Genomic DNA, 23,174 nt, shown 5'->3' with positions numbered 1-23,174 from the left:
TGATGAATGTTTGAAAAATATTTATTTTTTAAATTCACCTTTTAAATAGTAGATAATAGCAAAAAATAGTATTTAGCCATCGAATTTGATAGAGGCGAATATCTGGAATTGAATAACTCAGTATCACTAAAATTCTGAGTTACACACCGTTTGTGTACGGCCTGGGTTTTTTTCCCATACATTTTGAGCATTCTCCTTTGCTGTAGTTTAAGTTATTTTATAAGAATTTACTTTAAATTCATACCGCGTTGTAAAGTAAAATAAAAAGATTTTCCTGGTTCATTCTGAGTGAAAGTCCTTATTGCGTTGTCAAGTTCTCTGCGCATTTGTACACTCTGCGCTAAATTATTGATTCGTCCTACACCCCCCAAAAATAAGAAATTGTGACACCGCTTAGTCTGTATGTCACAATCATCGGATTTTTTTAAGGCGAGCTGGGCCTCGTGGGTTCTCGCGTTTATCGCTTTTGCCTTACGCTCCTAGGTCGTAGAATAATGTTACAATCATGACCTAAGCAAACATTTTTACAAATTGAACTGATATTAAAAAAAAACGAAATTACAACAAACAAAAAACCCTTGTGCGACGTATAAGTGTAAAAACTGCGCACTTTTTTTTTAATAAAATACAAAATAGGCATTTGTTTTAACCAATACATACTTTTATATTTCTATCATTAATATTGAGGGACATTAGGTTGACAGTTTATCTGGTGGCTACAATACTCGGAAAAAACTTGAAAATTTTAACAAAAATAGTAATAGAATACTTATAAATCAGCGAATAAATACTAGCAAATCTAGCAATACATAGTTTTAATTTAAGTAACTTTGATTGAAAACTAATTGTGTGTTTTTTTCTTTTTCAGAAATTAAGATATCCAAGGGCAGTTGGATTTATTGTCACAAATGAATTCTGCGAACGATTTTCATATTATGGAATGCGAAGTAAGATATCAATTAATTTATTGTCCATTATCTTAAATGTAAGTAGTAGTCATTATTACATTGACTTGATGCTCGGCGACTTGCTGCTGCGTTCTGAAACTGAAACCATATTTTTTAAAATGTTAGAAGTAGTGCTGGTATTGTCCAAAATACTGAACTAAACAATTCTTCTGCATGCGAAAGTTTGTCTGATGTTTGTTCCTCTTTCATGCATATTTAATAAAATTTGACTTACATAGTGATGAGAGATTTCTATCACAAAATTTAACCAAACTTTTAACGAAAATAGCAAACAATCTAAAACTATCGACACCGGATACTACGTGTAGAATAGAAATATTTGAACTCACGTGATAATATTATTATAATCTGTTTTATTTGAGACACGTGATAGAGCTCTGGGCAAATATACGTGAGCTCTGACTTAATTTGTCTAAACCGGTTTCTTTACACATAGGTCGTGACCGAATTTACATATTATATCCTAATAATATGACGTATGCAAAAGTCTATGAGGATGGATAGTTTATTTAAGTGGCAAATAGGTATTTTTAATAACATATTTAACACATAGGGTTTTTAGCTCGAGGAATCAGAATGCTCCACGCGGATGTCAGATGGACACTAATATTTAATCAGTCTTTATAATTTTGTTAGTAGAGTAAAGTTACGAGTAAGGCTACTAGTGGCTGAATCACACCATACCGGGTCAAGCACAAAACTATCAAACTCCCACAAAAACGGGATGGAAATTAATAATAAATAGTACCATTCGCTGCATAAAAGCATGCCTAATTAGTTATTTTGTTTATGAAAAATCCTCTCTGTCTTACATACTTCTTAGTTTATCTGCTAGGTTGTTTTATAGTTGAACTTACTCAATAACGAGTCCAGACTGAATCATTTTTGAGACATTAAGTAACAGCCTGGCGGCAATGTAAAAAGCTGATTTTCCTGTTTGTGCAGAATTTTTGTATCGATCTTTATTGCCAAGACTTTAACCAGTTGGTGGGTTTCATAACTCTAGATTTAAGACCCTTGAAAGATTGTGTCTTTGCTAAGTCCTTTGATTAATCTGTGACGCAGATATTTGTCAATTGGTGCAAATCAAACCAGCACAAGCGTCCTTTTTTGTTGCCAAAAAAACCCATGAATCATACATTTCGTCACTGGCCTGCTTATTTCATAGCAGGAGGTCATACATAATAATATGATTATTTATTGTGATATAATATATACTGTAGAGCAATATTCGATACACTACTACATCGTTTTGTTCTGTATGCTGCTCTGATATCTATACATCAGAGTAGAATAGTTGTTAAAATGCAGCATATTTAATAGGCATTTAACAGGTATGTAGTACAAAGTCAATGTCTTTTCGCCAAATGGTCTGCAACAAACTTGGATTAAGTTGTATCGTGGGTTTGAACCCGCATCTAGCACAATTGTTCGAACCTAAGTGAAAAGGTTAATATAATTACTAGACTAGTAAGTTGTACTCACTACACTAGTCGTCTTTTAAGTAATAGGTATTATGCATATTCATAGCACTGTTTTTCTTTTCTCCCCGCCATATTCAGCATCAATTAATTAAATCTGGCGAGACCATAATAGAGTATATCCCGGAGTACATAACCTATTGTAGCGTGATTCTCTAGGGTACTGTCGAGTATCGAAAGTTTGACATTTATAATGTACTGCCAAAATAGTTCTTACAACGTCCGTTAGAGGCTTTATATATAAAATTTCTCGATAGCTAGCCGATTGTCGGTTATCGATAGAGGTGGAGAATCGAGCTACTGATCTCAAAGAATAATAACGACGAGCGAGCATACAACAAAGTAACAAGTATCTTATCACAAATATTTAGCAAGAATTGTTTTTAAAGTATTGTCGTGCAATACATATTCAATGTCCACGTATATTTTGACCCAGTTCAAATGAGTTAACAGTTAAACAGTTAATCTCACGGTATGTGTGCCATATTTCACCATTGACGAGCTGTTATCAGTAGCACACTCACTTGTCTATTGATAACGACCGGGTTAATGAGACAGGTATAATTTCACGGTTGTTTAATGACGAACTATTTAACTATGTAACTGTTGATCTTTCCAGTCCAGAAACAGTTTTAGCCTAAAAAGTATTAATATTATTACCGGTCTAACGGGGTGACTTTGAATACAGGGGTTACTTTAGAATGAAAAGAAAAGAGCATGTTTAAAATGCTTCAATTTTATTTAAAGCGATATTTAGTACCAATAACCGGAAAATTGAACTCGTCGCTATCTTTTTGCGAGCTATTTACTTACTTCTATAATCAAATTAACCCCAAATTTTCCTAAAGTATTTCCCATTCCCATTTTACGGTATTTCGATACTAACATTCCACCTTCATATCGAGTATTAGACGTATAAATTATTTAACATTAAGTACGTCTTATCCCCTTTTTTGCACTTTTGCATTTTTACACAAATTATAGAAGGTCCTAATAATGTCTGGGAAATAACTAGATCGCGCCGATATAATTAGAAGCAATTGAAAAAAACTTTCTACAATCGAAGAACCGATGGGATCATATTAAAATTGTATTAATTAAATTCCTTACAATACTTAAGTTGAAGACACGCTGAAAATCTTTTAGTAGTTGCAATGTATATACGCGCTAGAACAGTAACTAAACATCTAATTATGGGTCGTTAACCTTAAGACTTTTTACTAGGGAAAATAGTTTTTCCTGTCAGCTCCTGCCTGTTGCACGAGTTGCAACGGACTTTCTTTTGTCCTAGGTCATGATATTATTAATTTAGTAACACCTTTGTAGCCGCAGACTAAACACCGCGCAGAAAAATTGCTTGGTAATTAAAACCAGTACCTACTACTACTAGTAGTAGTAAATAGGGTTGCCAGGAGTATGGATTAAGCCGGGCACATTTTTGGTTTTATCGTCTTCCTTCAGGTTCTCTTAACTGGAGCATTTATTACACGTCATGTCATAGGCTTATTTTCGCTCCGCCCACCTCCCTTCACATCGCCAGCGCAACCAAAAGGACTAGAATAATGGTGGCCGGGGCCATTTTCCCCGAAAAGCATTTTATTTCCTTGTCCGTTTGGTCCAACTGACAACCCTACTCGTAATCGTAACGCAGGTATAACACGCGCATGTTTTACGTACTACGTTTATTAGTTTAGCTGTCAATTTGTACGCCAGTGAGATAATTCCATTATTTCAGTCTTAGACAAATTATTCTTATCTAAATTGACTATTGTACTTAAACGATAAGAACCTAGTAATAGTGAATAAAAAAAGTCATTAAATGTGCACATGCGTTTATGTCACTTCTAGTTGTGATAATACACGAACTTATTTTTATGATAAACGTTTTGTAAGCAGTAAATAGCTCCTGCCCGGATTCGATTTAAAAGATGGATCTATCGATTTTTATTCTCCCATAACCAAACCTATGCGACGAATTCAATCGGCAATATTAACCACTTTCAGCGGTTTCATATTCAAAAAGTAATAAAACAATGTTTTGTCATTTATAATATTAAATAATTTCTCCTTTTTATTATTCTTTCTGTTGGGAAAATTGCTTTTGTTAGCTGCATGGAGAAGTTTTGAAACGTAACAGCCTAACTTTATTAAAAAATAACGGAAAATTGTGTCCAAACTGGACTCGGATCGAATTCGCAAAACAGTTACCAACTTTGTGCAGGATTTTTGTGTTTCATGGGTTGAAACATGACGTTTAATTTTCAAAATGGTTTGGGCCGTCAATCTTCCTCCAAGGAAACGAACAACCGGGAATGAGTCATTAAAATCCTGTCTTCTGTTTTTTTTTTATTTTAACTGTATGACTTGAGAATCATTCTAGCAGTGGAGAAAACTACAAAAAAGTTCATAGCTATAATATAATAACTACGGTAATTTTCAATAATGATGTTTATTACAAGAAAAGCAATCTATTTTTATAACGATATACCTTTATTAATGAGCAACTACTTAATTCTTAATATACAATAATAGACTCCTTCTACTTGTCGTCATTGTTCACATGTTGTGAATTTTCATCACTACATAGTATAAAACAAAGTCGCCTTCCGCTGTCAATCCCTATGTGATGAGCGATTCAAGAAGAAGGTTTTTGTGTAAAAAATGTAAAGGTTGTTTAAAAAATAACTTTTTAAGCCTTGCGAACCTAGGGCTGGCCACTAGTTGTTATATAGTTAAAACATAAGCTCTTTTTTTATAAATTGTATCATAGCAAACTAGTTATATCCTCCTGTTTCTCCCTCATTCTAATCTACAAGTCTTAAACTCGACGCTGCAGTAATTTAGCGTTGATTTACACCACGCGTCAATGTTTACTATAAATAAAGCGTCGTATATTACGAATGACATTCACACTTAACACTACAATTGTATTTTCAGTGTCCTTGTTCGTGTTGAATCAATGTAGATGTAGCTACACTAGTACACTATCCACATGATCCACGTGACGGTTCACGCCACTTCACGCACGCCGCCAGATAGTAAATAAGCGCATAATCTTACTTATATTGGTAAAGCTAAGTGTGAGCTCACGGATATTTATGTAGTGTGTAATGATCAACATCTCAAATTGATATTACAGATCAGTTTGACTGTTGACCGCTAGACTTATTATCTTTGTAGATTGCACATAACTATATAGACATATTTCTTTTATTTACTATTTCTAAGCAACCTTTGAACATAAATTAGAAAAAGGTTACACTTCGCCCGGCCCGGGAATCGAACTCTTTTGATCAACAAATACTTTGGCGTTCGTCTCATAGATAGACAAAACAAGTTGTAATAACTATTCATAGTAGCTTTCATTTTTAACTTACATAATAACACGATTTGCTCCATTACCCAGTTATAATAGTAGTCGGCTGACGACATAGCTTTTATAGTGTAAACGTATTCTTCGAAGTGAAACACAATGTAGATTTAAGATAAAAACTAGTACTTGTTTACTTTTGTTTGTTTTATAATAAAACAAACCGCCTACAATATTAAAAGGACCGACCATTTTTATTTTGCCCAAAAGAGTCAATGGCGACAAATGGTGACAAAACTAAATGCCCAAAATATTATGTTTCCTAGTAACATCTTTAAACAAAGTATTTAAATAATAAATGTCTACAGTAAGTGAGGTAATTGTAGGAACATTCCGTTACTACAAAAAACTAATAGACGTATGCAGTAACAGGTCTAATTTTACTTTTTTTGTGTTACATAACAAAAACGTCTTGTACAAGTTATCTCTATAATTATGACTCGTGTAATTTCGTTTTAGGAACAACTACATTTCCACTTACTGATATTATAAATGCGAAAGTCTATCTGTAAGACATACAGATAGACTTGCCTGTTGGGCCGATTGCTATAAAATTTAGCTACATATAGTTGAAAATCCGAAATCTAAAATGCGTTAACCAGTTTTTTCATAAACATCCCCTAATTTATTAAAGTATGGGGATGAAATTTCAACACATGTGAAACCGCGTGGGTTATCTTAGCTGTGCCTAAATTTATGTAAATCAGCTTTTTCTTCAGCAGATTCTTTATAAGTGCTCCCACAGACGTTATCTTAGTAACTTTGTATACTAAAATACTTTTATATGGTTATTTAGTTTGATCTATAGCTAGAGTATTATTTATGAGCTATTGTTTAAAAGTATTGATATAAACATGAATACAATTAATGAAACATGTGTAGCTCGTGCCTTCATGCCTATTAGCTGTTAGTACTTTATCTGCGAATCCTATTACTAGCGCGATAGTCGTGAAAGTTTGTTAGGTAGTATATTTGTTTTAAAGCAAAAACTACGAAATCAAATATGAAAATTAGCTCGCAGTTTTTTACTTGACACTTATTATAAGTGACTTATAGTAACCCGCGCGAGGTCGTTCCATACGGACGAAGTGGCTATCAAATATGCTTTTTTTTTTTTTTTTTAAAGACAACTCCCGCACTAAGAATTGCTCTTGTGTCGCGGGGACTTTTACAAACATACAAACAACGGACACAAAGCACAATCAGACCCGAAACAATTATTTGTGGATCGCACAAATAATTGCTCCGTGTGGGAATCGAACCCACGACCTCCCGTTGCAGTGGTATCGGCGTGGCGACCTAAACCACTGCGCCACGGAGGCTTTCTTAAAATTCTGCTCTCAAGCAACAAACTCATCTAAAAATATAGTCTAGATATTTTTTCTTTAACTTACGATGACGTTTTACTTCTTTGCAATGACTAGAAAGAGGTTACCTTAAGTAGGTGCTCAAGTTTATACAAATATGTCCTTGATTTGTGTTTAAAAGGATTAAATGTTTCACAAGAATTTGCAGAAAATGTGCTCGTTGTGCAATGTAATAATGTGCCAGTAAAAGTCTGTCTACTAGGTTTTATGCGTAATTAGAAAGATAACGATTCCAAAGTAGTAGGTATGAGTTAAAAACGAGTATTTTGAGACTCGCTTGAGATCTAGTGGTATGCATATAAAGGACTTTACGATTTTTCATCGTCCTAGGTTCTTAATTACGCATTATATTTATTTTCAAACACTCATCACAATGCCTACTGTGCATTGTGATGAGTGTAAATCAACGAAATATAGAGTATTAGGGTATTCCGTTTTACCATAACCTAGCAAATGGAAAATATATATTATAATTCCGTCACTAGGCCAAAGTACTCTCTCCATTTATCTATTAATATCTAATTATTTTATTTTTCTATTACATTTGAAATATTTTCCGAATGACCACAGTGGTGGTGTGCAGATATTATCAGTATTGTAAATAACAGTTATTACATAACGAAGTAAATAAACGTACAAAAACAAAGGGGTGCCGCCTGCGGTGTATGTGCGGTCGCCCGTCGCTATGTCCCATTCAAAATTGTTTTGTATATCGTATCGGACCTAAAACAACATGTGTGCGTTTGACACAATTGAATAATCAATTCCTTTTGTATGTATCGGTATTTCAGTGGCGAACTATTATTTTTTGAGAGAATAAAACAATCACTTCACGCCTTGTAGCTACCAAATCCCCGGTTCGATTTGTACATTGATTTACAATAAGATGCATAAACACCTATACTTTAGATAATAGATATTATTTTGATGTAGGTTTCCTATCTGTTATTTAGTAAGCTCTAAGTAGTAAGTGTAACTTGTAAAAAACCGTTACCTCCATAGGTATCCACAGCTGCGGATATTCCGCATGAAATCACTGACTATGGCAACAATGGCGGCCGAAGTCTAGAATCATTAGCTTTCTTGAATAAGGCATGTCAATGACCGATCAATACTAGAATAAGAGATAGATTGCAATTCAATATTGAAGTACGTACCTAGTACTATGCGATGCTAAACCCTAATATTATATTCGTTTTCCAGCGGTGCTGTCGCTGTACTTGCGAGACAAGTTGGGTTACAGCGACAACGGGGCGACAGTCATATACCATGTGTTCACAATGTTCGCTTACTTCTTCCCCTTAATTGGTGCCATGATCGCCGACGGCTGGTTGGGAAGATTCAGGTAATTTTAGCAGTTTCTTGATGACGAAAAAAGCTAAATCGGTTTTGCTATTTGTGGGTTTACCCTGTCACTTTAAAGTCAATTGTATATTTATAAATCATTATAACGGTGTTTATCTGTGTAACGAAGATGGACTGAGCTAACTTTAGTCAGTCTAGTTCCGTAATTTTTTTATTTTGTCTATAGCCGCACAAGATATCTTTTAAACGCACATTAAAATCTGACCACATGACTTGTTTTAACCTTAAAAGTCCTTTTCGTAATACCTGTTCAAAATTTACTATCTGCGTCAGGGCAAAATATTTTACGAGAGTCCTAAAATTTTACGTTTATGTAAATTAAACACAAATAAACAAAAAGTTTAATTATACTTACATGCATGCATGCATGCATAATATGATGGCCTTTATTACATTTACTGTTCAAAAAAGGAGGCAATTAAATGAACAATTAATTACTATTTATGATAACTAAATTTTAATGTTACTTAGATTTAAATAGAATACGGTAAAGAAGAACCTGGTAAATAAACAATTAATTATTATTTTTTATAACAATATTTTTTAATCACTTAGATTAAAATATATATTATATGTTTATTTGTCTTTATTTTTATTTTCAGAACGATATTCTATTTATCGTTAGTGTACGCGACTGGAAGCGCGTTGATATCAATCAGCGCTATGCCGCAGCTCAGCTTGCCCACCTTGTAAGTTTACCTACAAACATACATTTTAAGTTCAATCAACACGCATATAAACACTATTTACTTTACATAATCCTAGATTAATTTGAGAAACCAGTTTTTGATTAAACATACATAACCAACTTTGCCTTAGTTTGGCGGTACGGAATATTCCCATAATGAAGGATTTTTTTGAAAACTTTCGACGGCTGCATACTTCACCCTATACATATTATACGCAATATTAGCACCCTCTCTTTAAAATCGGTATAATACTTTGCATAGATATAAAAGTGTTTCTATTTTTCATTCGCTACAGGTCTTTTCTTTTAATTACAAAACTATAAAAAATAATATTGAAAGGTTAACCGATAAACTTATTATGTATCTGATAATTGCTTTATATCTTATATACTTATTGTACATATAGTCGAATTAGTAGAGAGCCTTGGCATGCAAGATTTATCTTGATTATCCTGCTAATATAATGAATGCGAAAGTGTGTAAGGATGGATGTATGTTTATTTGTTACCCTTTCACAAAAAGCTACAGTACGAAGTTTAATTAAATTTGGTACTTACTACGATAGCTTATACCTGCAATAACACATGGGATTTTCTTCCCCGGGAAATGTTTATATGTGAACGAAGTCGCGGGAGAAGCCAGTATAGTACATAAAGCATCATGCGGCATTAACCACACAACAATACGCTTGTGTATCGTATTATATAATATATAACTACTTACTGTGTGCTGTCTGTCCGTCAATTTGTCATGACATAATTATATCGCAACGCCGAAGGCGCCATTGCGCGGGAATTATCGGAACTATAGCTAGCTATTTGCTTTCTCCATTAGCACTACCAATGACCGGCTGGAGCTTGCAATATGGCTACGCTAAGTGATTTAGATACCTACTTAACTAAGATTAGTGTATTGATTTTCTCTTGTGTAAACCAAGCACGAATGAGAAGTGAGGGAAATGTTTATGGAAAAGCGTAACAAATCTTTGGAAAACTTTAGCTGAGTTTTGCTGGAATTAACAGCCAATCTTCTCTTTAAGAAATTCTGAGAGACCAGCATGAATGTGTAACAACAGACATTCTTTGGCATTATGCATTTAAAAGTAAGTAATAAAGAAGACTTACATAGAAGAAGTATGTTGCAATTCGTATTTCGTAGTGCATCCTTAAAGATGCATTCAATTTGAAGGCTGATAGACGTGCCCGATGAGTCAAGTACTCACTGGAGTAGGGTCATCGACTGTCAATTACATCACGTTCAAGTGATTGACCTGACATACTCACGTTGACATGTCAATCTGGTTCTCTGCAGTTTTTAATTGAGCAATAAAGTTTCACCGATATTGTTTGTCACAAAATTACACGTGAGAATACCAGCTTCAACAGAAATGTGTGAGACTGCCGCTAGGAACTAATTCACAAAAAAGTAATTAATTTGGACTTTTTCTCTCTCCGCATGGTTTACTAGTTTCTTGAAAGAACTTAACTATTGTAGATATTAAAGTCGGTAAATTTCAAGATATTTTTCAGGACAATCTAAATACTGTTAAATTAAAATATGTTATATCGTTGTAAATAGTAAGTATAATACTAACAAAATATGGCAGAAAATTATTCCGAACTCACTTATACTCGAACAGTTCTTATAATGCATATACCTTATATCAGGTTTCCAAGCGTACCGACGATATTATTAACATAGGGCTATGTAGATACAAGTATGTATGCCCACAATATACATGCTACGTCATAAGGTGCCTATTACGAAACCGAGGGTGTCGGCGAACTCCACAAACCGCCGCATTATATATCTAGATGACTTGTAATGTAGGTGTAACTATATCAACCAGTAAATAATAGCAAATTTACTAACCTAGTACGAGAGGTAGATTATGAGTCACGATGTTCGTTCAAGTTATCAGTAGTTCAAAGTCAGTAAGGAATAGATCTAATTTAATTAAGTGATTGAATAGAAATAATTTAATTTGATTGTATTGTACTTAACGTTAAAAGTATTTTCCCACTCCTTTGATAATTTCGCTGGAGGGGTTTCAAGTATTATTTTACCTACAATGCCGTAACATTTTAGGAAAACAAGAAATATGTTTAAGGCTTTCTTCTACTAAAAATGAATCAATTGGTTCGGATCGAAGAATGCATACGATCCAGGTTCATTCCATTGCTTTCAAAGAAGGTTGATGTTTGTCTGTAACATGTATTTATGTTAATAAATCTGTTTTCAGAGAATTTACAATCCTGGCTCTACTGCTAATAGCATTCGGAACGGGAGGAATAAAACCTTGCGTATCTGCCTTCGGTGGAGATCAGTTCAAATTGCCGGAGCAAGAGAGATACTTGGGTTATTTCTTCTCTCTGTTCTACTTCGCCATCAACGCCGGCAGTCTCATCTCGACGTTCCTCACACCAATATTGAGAGCAGACGTCCATTGCTTCGGAGATAATGACTGCTATTCTCTTGCGTTCGGCGTGCCGGGAATATTGATGATTGTGTCTATAAGTAAGTTCCAACATTTCACCACTAAATAAGGATTGTTTAGCGCATCAGTAGGCTATTCGATATACAAAAACTAACTGGTATGGATTATCGTACACATAAAACATGTCATTCGAAAACATAATGAGTAAAAAATATCGAGATAGTGAAAATATCCTAGTGTTTAGCCGTTTAACACCATCACGTGCAAATTAACATAGCGTCTATCTCCAGGCTAACTGTGTTGCACAAGATAATTCATAGTAAAGCGGACGTCAATTTACCAATATTCCTTTGTAGTCAGAAGCAGTAATTGCTTGTGATGCCAGTAATAACGTATGAGAATATTAATACACGCTATAATAATTATACCGTCTAACAAATCGTTTCTGTTATTCAAGGCTCAAGGTATTGGGCAAAATCCTTACATGAACATAATAAGTTGAATACTTTACATTGTTAAGTGGACGAAAACAAAAGACAGTTAACGGTATTTAGATAAATAGAAAAATGTCCTTGTAAAACTGAAGAACCACTTGTAACATATTTTTACCGAAAAATGTGTATCTAATATTAAATATGAATAATAATGGGCGAAACAAAATTGATGTTATCTGTATTTAATGGCTAAACGGCAGCGTGTTTCGTCTCCAATATATGCGGATAGCTAAGTGTTATTGACACATATGTTTGCACTTTCAGTATTCTTCGTAGCCGGTAAACGATTGTATATAATCAAGAAGCCCGCCGGTAACGTACTCGGGAAAGTGTCGACATGCATCGGCGTAAGTATGGGTTTAATGTCCGCTTTCTCTTAAATGGCACTCTTTACTGTTTATGCACGTATTAGCGATGTAATTTCATAATTACATTGTGAGATAATCAGATTGTTCCGGACGATGTCGCTCTGTGTTGATCCGTACCACTGAGTTTGTACCGACCGCTATTTAACTAGAATATACAGATTTCAATGTTGTTTGAATAACAGATAAGCACGCTATTTGCGAACAAAGCATTTTTAACTTCTGATAGTAAGGCTGGTCGCTTGTATTTATATTCATATATTTTTATTCTTAATAACATTTCTTTTCGACATTTCTTAAAAAAAAGATTGTCAGTGCTTATGTTTGTTGTCTGGATAAAAGGGTTCGTTAGATGAGTGTATCGTATCATAATATCAATCTCATATTATCAAAATATCTACACTTACTTATAGCCATACTAACTTATCCCTTATTTAATATAATTTATAAAAAAAAGTACTGTGTATCTAACACCCAATTCTTGTTTCGAAACTAACTAGATAAAGGTATTTTAAGGTTTATTGTTATCTGAAATGTACAATCTTAAACGTCAAATTTCAATGTTTCTGTCATGACCTAAAGTCTGGCTACAATAATAGAAACAAAGTGAAAAAAACGCGTTTATTCAGCACCATATCTTGAGATTTATCTACACATTACTGATAGTAAATCCCCTTATCCATGAGAAATTTTATCTAGACGCATTATCTAGTCCTCTTCTACTCTTAAATCCTTATTATCTTTATTCAAACAGCACTTCCGCTAGAGTTACCATAAAGTAATTAAATAACGGCTGCGTCAATTTGATTGTTAAAACCTTTATTCGAAATAACAATAATCTATCAATATGAAAAAAACAAAATTTAGTCCGTTTCTAGTTTGCACATTAAAAAAACAACTTATGTATCTATTTGGATATATTTAAATGAAACAATGTCTTTGTACTTATCATAATTATATTGTACAAGAAATATGTGTCGTGGCCTTGTTCGCACTTGAATATGGACATCGAATAAGTGCAGCTAAATCAATAAAGGTGATCAGATAAAACACATAAGTATATTATTTAACTTGTTTACTTCAAACCACTCATGAAATTAGCTCAGGGACGTCTAGTATGCACATTCAGACTTCAACTTTTAAATGAATATTGATCATCATTATTTACTACAGGTTGTTGCACTTATACGTACATTGATAAGGAAAATACACTTGTTTGTCCTTATTTTTAAATATCATTTCAAGTAGACTTAAGGTCAGTTGGTCTAATGAGGCGATAAAATTAAATTTACTCTATTTACTATACGACTGAAATTGATGTTAAAGAATAAGTCGCTCTGAAATTATAGGTACAGCTATGTTTATATAAATACCCGCGTTTAGTTTTCCTTACTCGCCTGCGGGTGAAGACGTAAATTGAAGAGGGAAGCACTAACCCATGTAACTATCCACTACTATCCAGCCCTCTCACTATGAGCTATGAATCACTATAAGTACTTGTGATTTGAACAAACGTTTATAATGTTATTAATAATTTCTATGGTTTTATATACTTAGCACGCAGCGGTAAAGTCGTTCAAGAGTAAAGAGAAGCGCGAGCACTGGCTGGACCACGCGGACGACAAATACGACTCTAACCTCATTGAAGACGTCAAGTCCTTGCTGCGAGTGTTGGTGCTGTTCATACCTCTACCCGTCTTCTGGGCTCTCTTCGATCAACAGGTATTATCATCTCTACTTTTGAAAAGACAGTTATTTTAATAAAATATGCGTTATGTATGCGGGGTTTGAAATAATTATTTGCAGATAACATGAATATTTATTCCTATTCAAACACGATCTTTGCACGTATTCGCGTAGCGTGGTCAGTGCTACTGCGAGATCGTGAAAACCCTTAGAAACAAAGTATAACAAGTGCTTAATGAAATAAACATGACCTACTTGTGGCTAAAAATAATCAAACATCATACAACTTTCTCTTATTGCCTAGGTATAGACAGGTGTATTTGTATGTCGATAAAACACAGAAAACAAAACTTTTCTCATCCGGTAGGACGATAAAACCGTCTATCAAACGAGCCCATCGGCTGACGTCATAGCCATCACGAGAATGGGTACAAAGCTTCACTTTACAAAAAAACCATTGTACATGATTCGTCTGGCACATAGGCTGCGTATGTACTGTGCGTATCGATTGACCCCTGCACGAATGCTTCAACTGCAGACGCGATAAGGTCAGCAACAAACGTTCCTGTTGTGAACACTATCGCGAAATACGCGACTACTCTTTTAAGCGTGAGTTTGTGATATAGGGCATAAGTAAATCTATATTTTGAAACTATACAATTTTAGGTCTACGATTTCTTATTTTCATATTTTGGAAAAAAAACATATACTGAATTAAAAGGGTGCTCATACGCATCATGTAGTCCTACTGATGAAATAATTTTAAATTTCATGACTAGTTTCATAATTTTTTTTCTGTTCATATTTTTTTAACAACTTAGAACAACTTAGAAGAGAACCTTATAACTAAGATTTGCGGATGGCGGAGTTATACAAAATTTAGAATCACAACATAATTGATTCGAAGGCTTATTTTGCTGGTAATGGCATATTTAAAAATACACATAATTATTTATTATAATTTATATACATTTTGCCAAGGCTCTCAACTAAGACTTGCTAGACTATAATCGAATTGTATCAATGTGACATTGTGCGGTACCTCCCGCCGCGCCACGCTATACCTGCCTATGTCTTTATGGCAGTGGACGCTGTATGGACGCTGAACGTGCTCCAAAACACAATGCTTTATACCAGTGGTTCCCAACCAGTGGTCCGTGGAAGTCAAAATATGGTACGCGAATGATTTAAAAATTAAAAATTTTCGGGATCATTATTACATTTTATTTTTTAAATACTTTCAAAGTGGTCCTCGCTAACAAGAATAATATAAAAGTGGTCCCGGACTAAGAAAAGGTTGGGAACCCCTGCTTTATACCAAATACCTAGACTAAATCAATTTTATGTTATGACAGCACATAAATTGAAAACATGGACACTACGTTTAAAGCAATTAAATTTTGCGGTGACTAAATTGTTTATCGATTAATTTACATGTTACATACGAAATATTCGACTCTATTAAATTTTGTTAGACAAAGTGCGGCGATATAGTTCGACGCTTTGTTCTATAAAATGAACTATGTGTGCCAAGCGAACTTTTGTATTGGCAGATAAATATAACTGATCAACGTTTGAAATTAGAGTCGATAATGTGAAATCAAACCACTTCGGTTAATTTTTTCCATTACACGTCACTCAACTGTTATACATGTCTGAATGGCAAGGAAACACGTAAATTAAGGCTAATACCTAATTGTGATTTCAATTGTGTTGTATAACGTAAAAAAATATTTATTACAAAAGTATCGAAAACCTAAATAACGGATAAAATAAAAACTACAAAAATATAAAGTTTTGCAAATTTTGCGACACCTGTCCAAAAAAATTTGATTGATTGAAAACGAGTGTCAAAAGCAAGCCTGCAGATTCTGCAATGGTAATAAAATAATGACGTGTCGTAAATTTTATTACTTATATTCTTGTGTTTTTCTGTGTAGGGTTCGCGATGGACTTTCCAAGCTGACAGAATGGAGCAAGACATCGGCTCCTGGACGCTGAAGGCAGATCAGATGCAAGTGCTCAACCCGCTGCTCATCCTCATATTTATTCCTTTGTTTGAAGTTGTAAGTATTATTAATTATTGTGTCCTATAACCCAGCAAGAAAGTTTTACAATAATAAGAACAAATTTCATCAAACGAATACTGAAAAGTGATAACTTATTCAAAAATTTATCGATCAATAAGTATTTCGCAAACAATCTTTAAAATACAATCTCACAAGTTATCTGATACTTATTTAGAAGCGGTGAAACGGGGAGAAAAGTTTGCGTTAAATCTGAAAAAGCATGTTTTTTTAACTTTGCTTATAAATTTATTTTTACTTTACTATCATATTCGCTCTAACAGTAACATTTCGAGACGTCGCGAGTGTAATTATATTGCTGTCAACGACAACGCAAATGTCAATCATCATCATCATCTCAGCCGGGAATCGTCCACTGCTGGCAAATGTCAATATTTCTCAATAAATAAATGGCATATTAATTAAGTGATATTTTGCAGGCAATTTATCCGTTCCTCACATGGTGCAAGTTGATAAAGAAGCCCCTACACAAAATGATCTGGGGCGGGGTGCTGGCCGCCGCCGCCTTCGTCATCTCCGGCATCGTTGAACTTAATCTACTGGTGAGATTGAACCCATTATACTCGCGTGATTATTCGATCTGGCCTCGGTCCCTGCTTCCCGTAATAAAGCAGAGCGAAGCTTCCAGAACGACAACTATTGCATAAAATATGTTAATGTATAATAGGATTAAAAAAGACTTACGTGCTTGGTAACGATGTGTAAGAAATTACACTGCAATCTTTCGCACAAAATATTTAATGGTATTAATTATTACAGTTAACTATTCAGTATGTGACTCCCATATAAAAATTCATACATCACTATTTCGACAAATTTAAAAGCCCTAAATAAAAATACGTCAATCACATGAATATTAATAAATAAATTTTATACACGAGTTCGCTAACAACGTTTCATATAACTGCACACAAACTCAGTCAATGGTTGATTGATTTATTAGTTTTACAAAATAATGTGCAGCGCTTTTCTATAATAATAAAACGTCAATATAATCACAAGACACGTCCTTCGTTATTTGATATTGAAGGTGCGAAAATGCGCTGTTTTAATGATAGCTACTCAAATGGTAATGACGTACGGATTTACAAAATGTACTAATAATTTGAAATTGATGATATTTGAGCGTGTGCTTATCCTTTTAGCCGCGTTAACATTTTCACTTTGGACAAATAATAACGTTAATTTTAAAACTATGATGTTGTTTGCTTACAGCCAACTTACGGGACTCCGGTAACCGAGGGTCTCGCACAGTTGAGGGTCTACAACGGCTTTGATTGCAACTTCACATTAAGTTTACCAGAGTTGAACACGCTAAAGACATCCAATGGAACTAAGGACTTCAACGTTGGACCTCTCTCCGCCTTTGAGAAACTTGACATTTTTGCAAGTGATGTCGTTGAACTACCGTATTTCTTACAAGGAGACGATACCAGTGCATGCAGGGACATCGCTTACTCTGGATACTTCTTACTAAAAGAGCAAACAGCGAACTCATTCTTCATCAACAGAAACACAATTGCCAATTTCACAGACAATAATGACAAAGCTATTGATGGAGCTAACGTTAGGTGAGTTTATTTAAAATATTATATTACAACTCGTCATGTTTCTTATCACATACTTCTTGCTTATAGTAATTCTCATAGATACGGTCCCAAAAATCAAACATTACCCTTTCATCTTTAGAACTTACTAACTTAAAATATTTTCTAATCAGTAGCACATTATCCAGGTTTGCATCAACGGGTGGCCATGTTATATTGATATCGCTATGGGGGGGTGTAGGGTCTCCGAACTTTGCAAAATTGCTCCATAGAGTTGACAGCTCGGTAATGAACTGTCTATCTTTACTGACGCCTTCCTTATTTATTTGTATGTACAATTCACGTAAAGGCTCACATCTAAGTAGATAGCATATCTCATCACCGCTTGCCACTCCACTCACGTGAACCTTCTTTTGAGCGAGTGACGTTGCTTTGACAGCGTTCAGTTTCCCTCGATAGTCAAACTTATACATGAACATTTTACTTTTACTGTAGCTCAAATGAGTTTTTACGAATTGCACTATTGGAAACTTTATAAGATCCGACGCGTACTTTAATAATTTCTCCAATAATGTAATGGGGCCACCCTCACTGAAATATCTATCCTTTATTAATTTAGAGATTTTCTTGTAAGTTTCTGATGAACTATTATAACTACATCCGTCTGCAAACGGAACATAATATTTAAAAGAATTTATGAACTTTTTTAAGTAATAGGGATTGTGAATGAATGGTATAACTTCAGGTATACTCTCCTGGGTGGTAATCCCCACTAAGATTGGTTTGCTTGAATATATCTGTTTGTTTTTAATAGTATCAAAAAACTCTTTTGGTGTTCTAACAAGGAGGGATGTGTTCGATTTCGGTTCAATCGTCGGCGTGAAGGGCACTATCGGTCTTTGTAACTCTACGATTTCTTGAGTGTTGCGAATATAAATACTGTGAGTTGCTTCTATAATATCTTTGGTCGTAGCCTGATTTAATGTCACGTGCTTCCTTTTAAGCTCGTGAACGAGTCTTTTCTTCTCGGCCTCAGGATTACCTTGAAATATAGACGGTGCGAATAATGCCCCGCTCAATAGGATCACACTTGAGAACAATTTATTCGCTTTAGTAGTCATTAATAGTGTTATGAAAGTAGCGGCTGAACCACTACCCATTAACGTTATTTTGTTTTTGTCTCCACCAAATTGCTTAATATTTGTTTTAATCCACTTCAGTGCCAGGACGATATCTTTTAAGCCCATATTCGCGTCAGGGTCATTATCGTTAATTTTCATAAATCCAAATACTCCTATTCTGTGCGCTACCGTCACTAGCACTACATCATTGTTTATAAAGAAGTCTGGTCCATGTATATGACTAAAACACGATGAGAAAGCGTATCCATGAATCCAAACGATAACTGTCTTTAAAATTGCATCTCCGGTTCTGGGAATATGCGGAGTGTAAATGTTCATGTATAAACAATCTTCGACTCCATACACTCCTGTTTTATAGACGATATGCGTCTGTGCACAGGTTCCATGGTATTCAGTAGTTGCGTCGTAGGTGCCGCTCCAATGTTTCACAGGTTTAGGGTCCTTAAATCTTAATTTGCCGACTGGAGGGGAACCGTATGGTACACCATAAAATGCAAAGTACAACCTATTCTCGAATAGAGTTTCTTCTCTCAGACCCGATATTTTCCCTTGTTTCACTGTTACAACTATTTTATCCGCTCCCACCCACAAGTGGAGTAAGAAAAACACGTATATTTCTCGATACATCACTCATTTTAGAAGTAAATAAACTGTGTGAAACTCGTTATCGAATCGGTTATCAGGTGCAAATGAAATTCACTCGACTGGCAAATGTTTTCGATTCCATAAAACTAGCGCGAAAACATTAATAAAATCCCAGTACAATATTACTGATAAAGTATGTTAATGCAATAATCGTGTGCATGATATTGTTATATTTGTATTCAGTCATCTAACAAATCAATTTTTTACAATTTAAACATTAGAACTCGTCCCCAAAACCAATTAACCAAGAATACAAGATTAAATCGATATGTATTTTTGAAGACGGATCACAAATCCAATTAACCTTTTATGACTTACAAAATCAGAAACAAAGCAAGTCTCAAAACCTACGAAACATACCTATTTTAATTATGGCTGTTTCTTTTCAGATTTTTAACGAATATCAACGGTGTAGCTACAATTAAGATAGATGATATTAAGAAGAACAGAACAAAGTTAAGCATATCGAGCACCAACAGCACTCAGATAAAGATAGATAAAGGAGCAAGTGACGTCACGATCGACGGACAAGCCATTCTGAGTAACTTCAACTTTATGTCCGGCGCTGTTTACACCATCAATGTGTATCAAGACTCAAATGGAACTTATGTAAGTATCCCCATTGTTACTAAACTATTTAAATGATCATCAGTGACGGGTACCGTCTTTATATGCTTCTACCGGCCAGCTTCTTCAACTAAAGGGACCGCGATTGACTTTAACTTGAGGAGTCGCCTCAAACCATTGAGTAAAGGTCAATCTTTTTCTTCTATCAGTAGATAATTCATGAAGAGCCAAATTTGACTGTCAATTTTAACTTAACCGCTATACTCTGGCTGTTGCTTTTGATAAAGAATTTGGCCGTTAGCAGAATAGATAGCAATATGTAGAAGAAAATATTTTGTTTCAAAGGACTAGGCTGTAGTTATCGAGATACATCTAGGTAGATCTCAAGTATAGGATGTAAGTATCAGACCAGTACCAAACCCTGACCTCAATAAAGTTCAAATTAAGGCCACGAAGACGAAAATTCAAGATCAAAGTCAGGTATAACAAGTTGAACTTAGATTGATGAACTTCATACTACTTGTAAGTTGCGAAGAACTTTCAACCTTGCAGCGCTGCAAGTTTTATAGTGGTGTGTCTGAACATACACAAAAATTATACACGGCACAGGCTGGGTACTCAAATATGCCGCGTCTTACTTAGAAAATAAGTAGAAGAGCAAGATTATTTACTCAGTAATAACTTCTGTAAGTCTACAAACGTGTCCAAGAGCACAAATAAGTGATGAATCCTATTTGTTATCCTACAAATGGAAGAACTTGTGAGTGTCGTCGCACGCAACTCTTCAACTCGATGACAAATTGTCCACATTATTGCTGTTTACCGCAGCGGTACAGCGATAACCGCGCGTTTGAAATCTGTATTTGTAAGGACACACCTGAACCTGAATACGGTCATCTTTCATCGTTAGAGTCATGATAGTCCGTGCTCAACTTTGGAAAAATTTTATGTATGTCACGCTAACTTTTAGCTTTGTCAGGTAGAAATCAATACTCATTGATATATGTGTGAAACTGTGACAAAGCAATGTATATTACCTTCACGATGATTACATTAAACATTTTTCAAAAAAATGTGCCGAAGTGAGATGTGGCTTCAAATTTATCCTGTAGGATATGAATCAAACAATGTGATCTTGCATCTAATTTTACCTACATATTATATCTACCTACCGTCCTACTAATAAATGTCGTGAAAGCTGTTATTAGTATTTTCAGCGTTTCTTCACTTTCAATTAAATTCGAAATTGTATTCGAGTGAAAAACACTTAATACCATTTGATTAACCAGAACTTAGATGGCATCTCCTATTGCATTAAGAATGGTACAAAAAATCTAATGAACCCGTATTCCTCAGGTTGCCAACACAGTGACGATCACTCCACCGAACACCATCCACATCCTATGGCTGATCCCGCAGTACGTGGTGATGACGATGGGCGAGGTCATGTTCTCCGTCACGGGCCTGGAGTTCTCCTTCACACAGGCTCCTGCCAGCATGAAGTCCGTCCTACAGTCTGTCTGGCTACTCACTGTGGCTTTCGGCAATTTAATCGTCGTGCTCATTGTTGAAGGAAACTTTTTAGATGCGCAGGTAATGTTTCAATTACTGACAAATTATTTTAGGTTAGGTTGGGTTAGTTAGTTGACTGCTAGAGAAAACGTCCACTTAAAACTGCCATGCTGTTCTGCTTATAAGAGGTGTTTGAATTCAAAACAGTATTAATTAAATCCGTCAAAAAATTGCTTTGTAATCCGTAGTCAACTTAATTCCCTTTTTTTATATTTCTCGATTATATTTGTTAGGGTTTATACTTTTGCGGTAGCCTTATTTTGCACGACATCTTGATGTACAGTTATAATTATTATATTAAGGGTAATGTCAATTTAACCGGTTTATTTTGTTCGTAGTGGAAGGAGTTCTTCCTGTTCGCGGGTCTGATGGCGATCGATATGCTGATCTTTACGACGATGGCGTTCAGATACAAGTACGTGGAGCCGAGGTCCAGCACCGAGGACCTCGCTATTGAAGAGATCAAAATGCCTGAGAAGAAACCGACCGAAAAAAATCACTAACTGTTAAATTAAATTAAAATATATTTTTATTATTATTAAATACCCTGTTTTATTTATTTTTGGAATTTAAACTAGCCTTAGCCCGCCATTTACGTAGTCTACGTTAAAAAAATCTCCCGGAGGAGTGAAATGCCTTTGTTACCATATCGAATATAACATGTGTAAAGTTTCAAACTTTTTTGTTTGAAAGTTTAAAAGATATACTTTCATCCCCTCAAACTTTGGCATTTATAATATTAGAAAGAACGACATGGTTAATTTATTAAAAGCGTGAGTGAGAAAACGAGGTTCTTATTTCATTTCACATAAGAATGACAAACAAAATGATTTCATGTAGGTGCATATTTTGAATCCGTATTGGCTACCACAAATCCAATTTATTTGACCTTTTGTGATAGAGACATTTAATCTCAAAGCGATTTTATTTCCTTAGATCTGGTACTCGAATAACGAGAAAACTGCGTTTGTACCTACACCACTTTTGCTCGAGGCAACGAAGATAGCTTCTTAGAAAATAACTGGGAAATACAATATTTTGTTGTAATAACTGCTTGTACGGCCAGCGTCTAAAATATTATTGTTATTGAACAACATGCCATATTCCCTTCAGTGTGAGAATGTCAGTTTAATTATTGCTTTTGCAATAAACAAAGAAACAAACAATGCGCTATGATAGTCGAAATGACTTCTAAGTTGTCACCCACAATGAATTCCACTATGGTCATGGACAGAAATTATCTTCTAATTGTGGCAGATAAGCGTATTTCTAGTATGTAGATTAACTTACCAACGTCAAATAATAAAAGAAAAAGCAGTGTAAATTCACAAATATAAAAAACACAATTTAACAATTTAAAAGTACAGTGTTAAAGTATTTCCAAAACAAACA

The 23,174-nt window shown here is 34.7% G+C and overlaps 2 protein-coding genes across 4 annotated transcripts in view; one reads left to right on the top strand and one right to left on the bottom strand.

Annotated features, from left to right (window-relative positions):
• LOC142986172 (peptide transporter family 1-like) overlaps nt 1-22,325 on the top strand; it is a 45,198-nt gene extending 22,873 nt beyond the window's left edge. For all 3 annotated transcript variants that reach the window (XM_076134485.1, XM_076134483.1, XM_076134486.1), the window contains 12 exons: nt 869-947; nt 8,390-8,531; nt 9,154-9,240; nt 11,483-11,757; nt 12,436-12,518; nt 14,094-14,258; nt 16,163-16,288; nt 16,729-16,851; nt 17,525-17,880; nt 20,033-20,252; nt 21,567-21,803; nt 22,121-22,325. In XM_076134485.1, coding sequence (XP_075990600.1) covers nt 869-947; nt 8,390-8,531; nt 9,154-9,240; nt 11,483-11,757; nt 12,436-12,518; nt 14,094-14,258; nt 16,163-16,288; nt 16,729-16,851; nt 17,525-17,880; nt 20,033-20,252; nt 21,567-21,803; nt 22,121-22,285 — 2,058 coding nt within the window. In that variant the 3' untranslated portion in view covers nt 22,286-22,325. The remainder of the gene's footprint in view (nt 1-868; nt 948-8,389; nt 8,532-9,153; nt 9,241-11,482; nt 11,758-12,435; nt 12,519-14,093; nt 14,259-16,162; nt 16,289-16,728; nt 16,852-17,524; nt 17,881-20,032; nt 20,253-21,566; nt 21,804-22,120) is intronic.
• LOC142986173 (esterase E4-like) lies at nt 17,887-19,640 on the bottom strand. Its single transcript, XM_076134487.1, has one exon. It carries the CDS (start codon nt 19,623-19,625, stop codon nt 17,904-17,906), a length of 1,722 nt encoding a protein of 573 aa, XP_075990602.1. The 5' UTR covers nt 19,626-19,640; the 3' UTR covers nt 17,887-17,903.
• Nucleotides 22,326-23,174: the final 849 nt, after the last annotated feature.

The sequence above is a fragment of the Anticarsia gemmatalis genome, chromosome Z (genome assembly GCF_050436995.1).
Source record: "Anticarsia gemmatalis isolate Benzon Research Colony breed Stoneville strain chromosome Z, ilAntGemm2 primary, whole genome shotgun sequence".
Taxonomy (NCBI): Eukaryota; Metazoa; Arthropoda; class Insecta; order Lepidoptera; family Erebidae; genus Anticarsia; species Anticarsia gemmatalis.
Note: the sequence above shows the minus strand (reverse complement) of the source record. Positions and strands in the feature narration are given on the sequence as shown.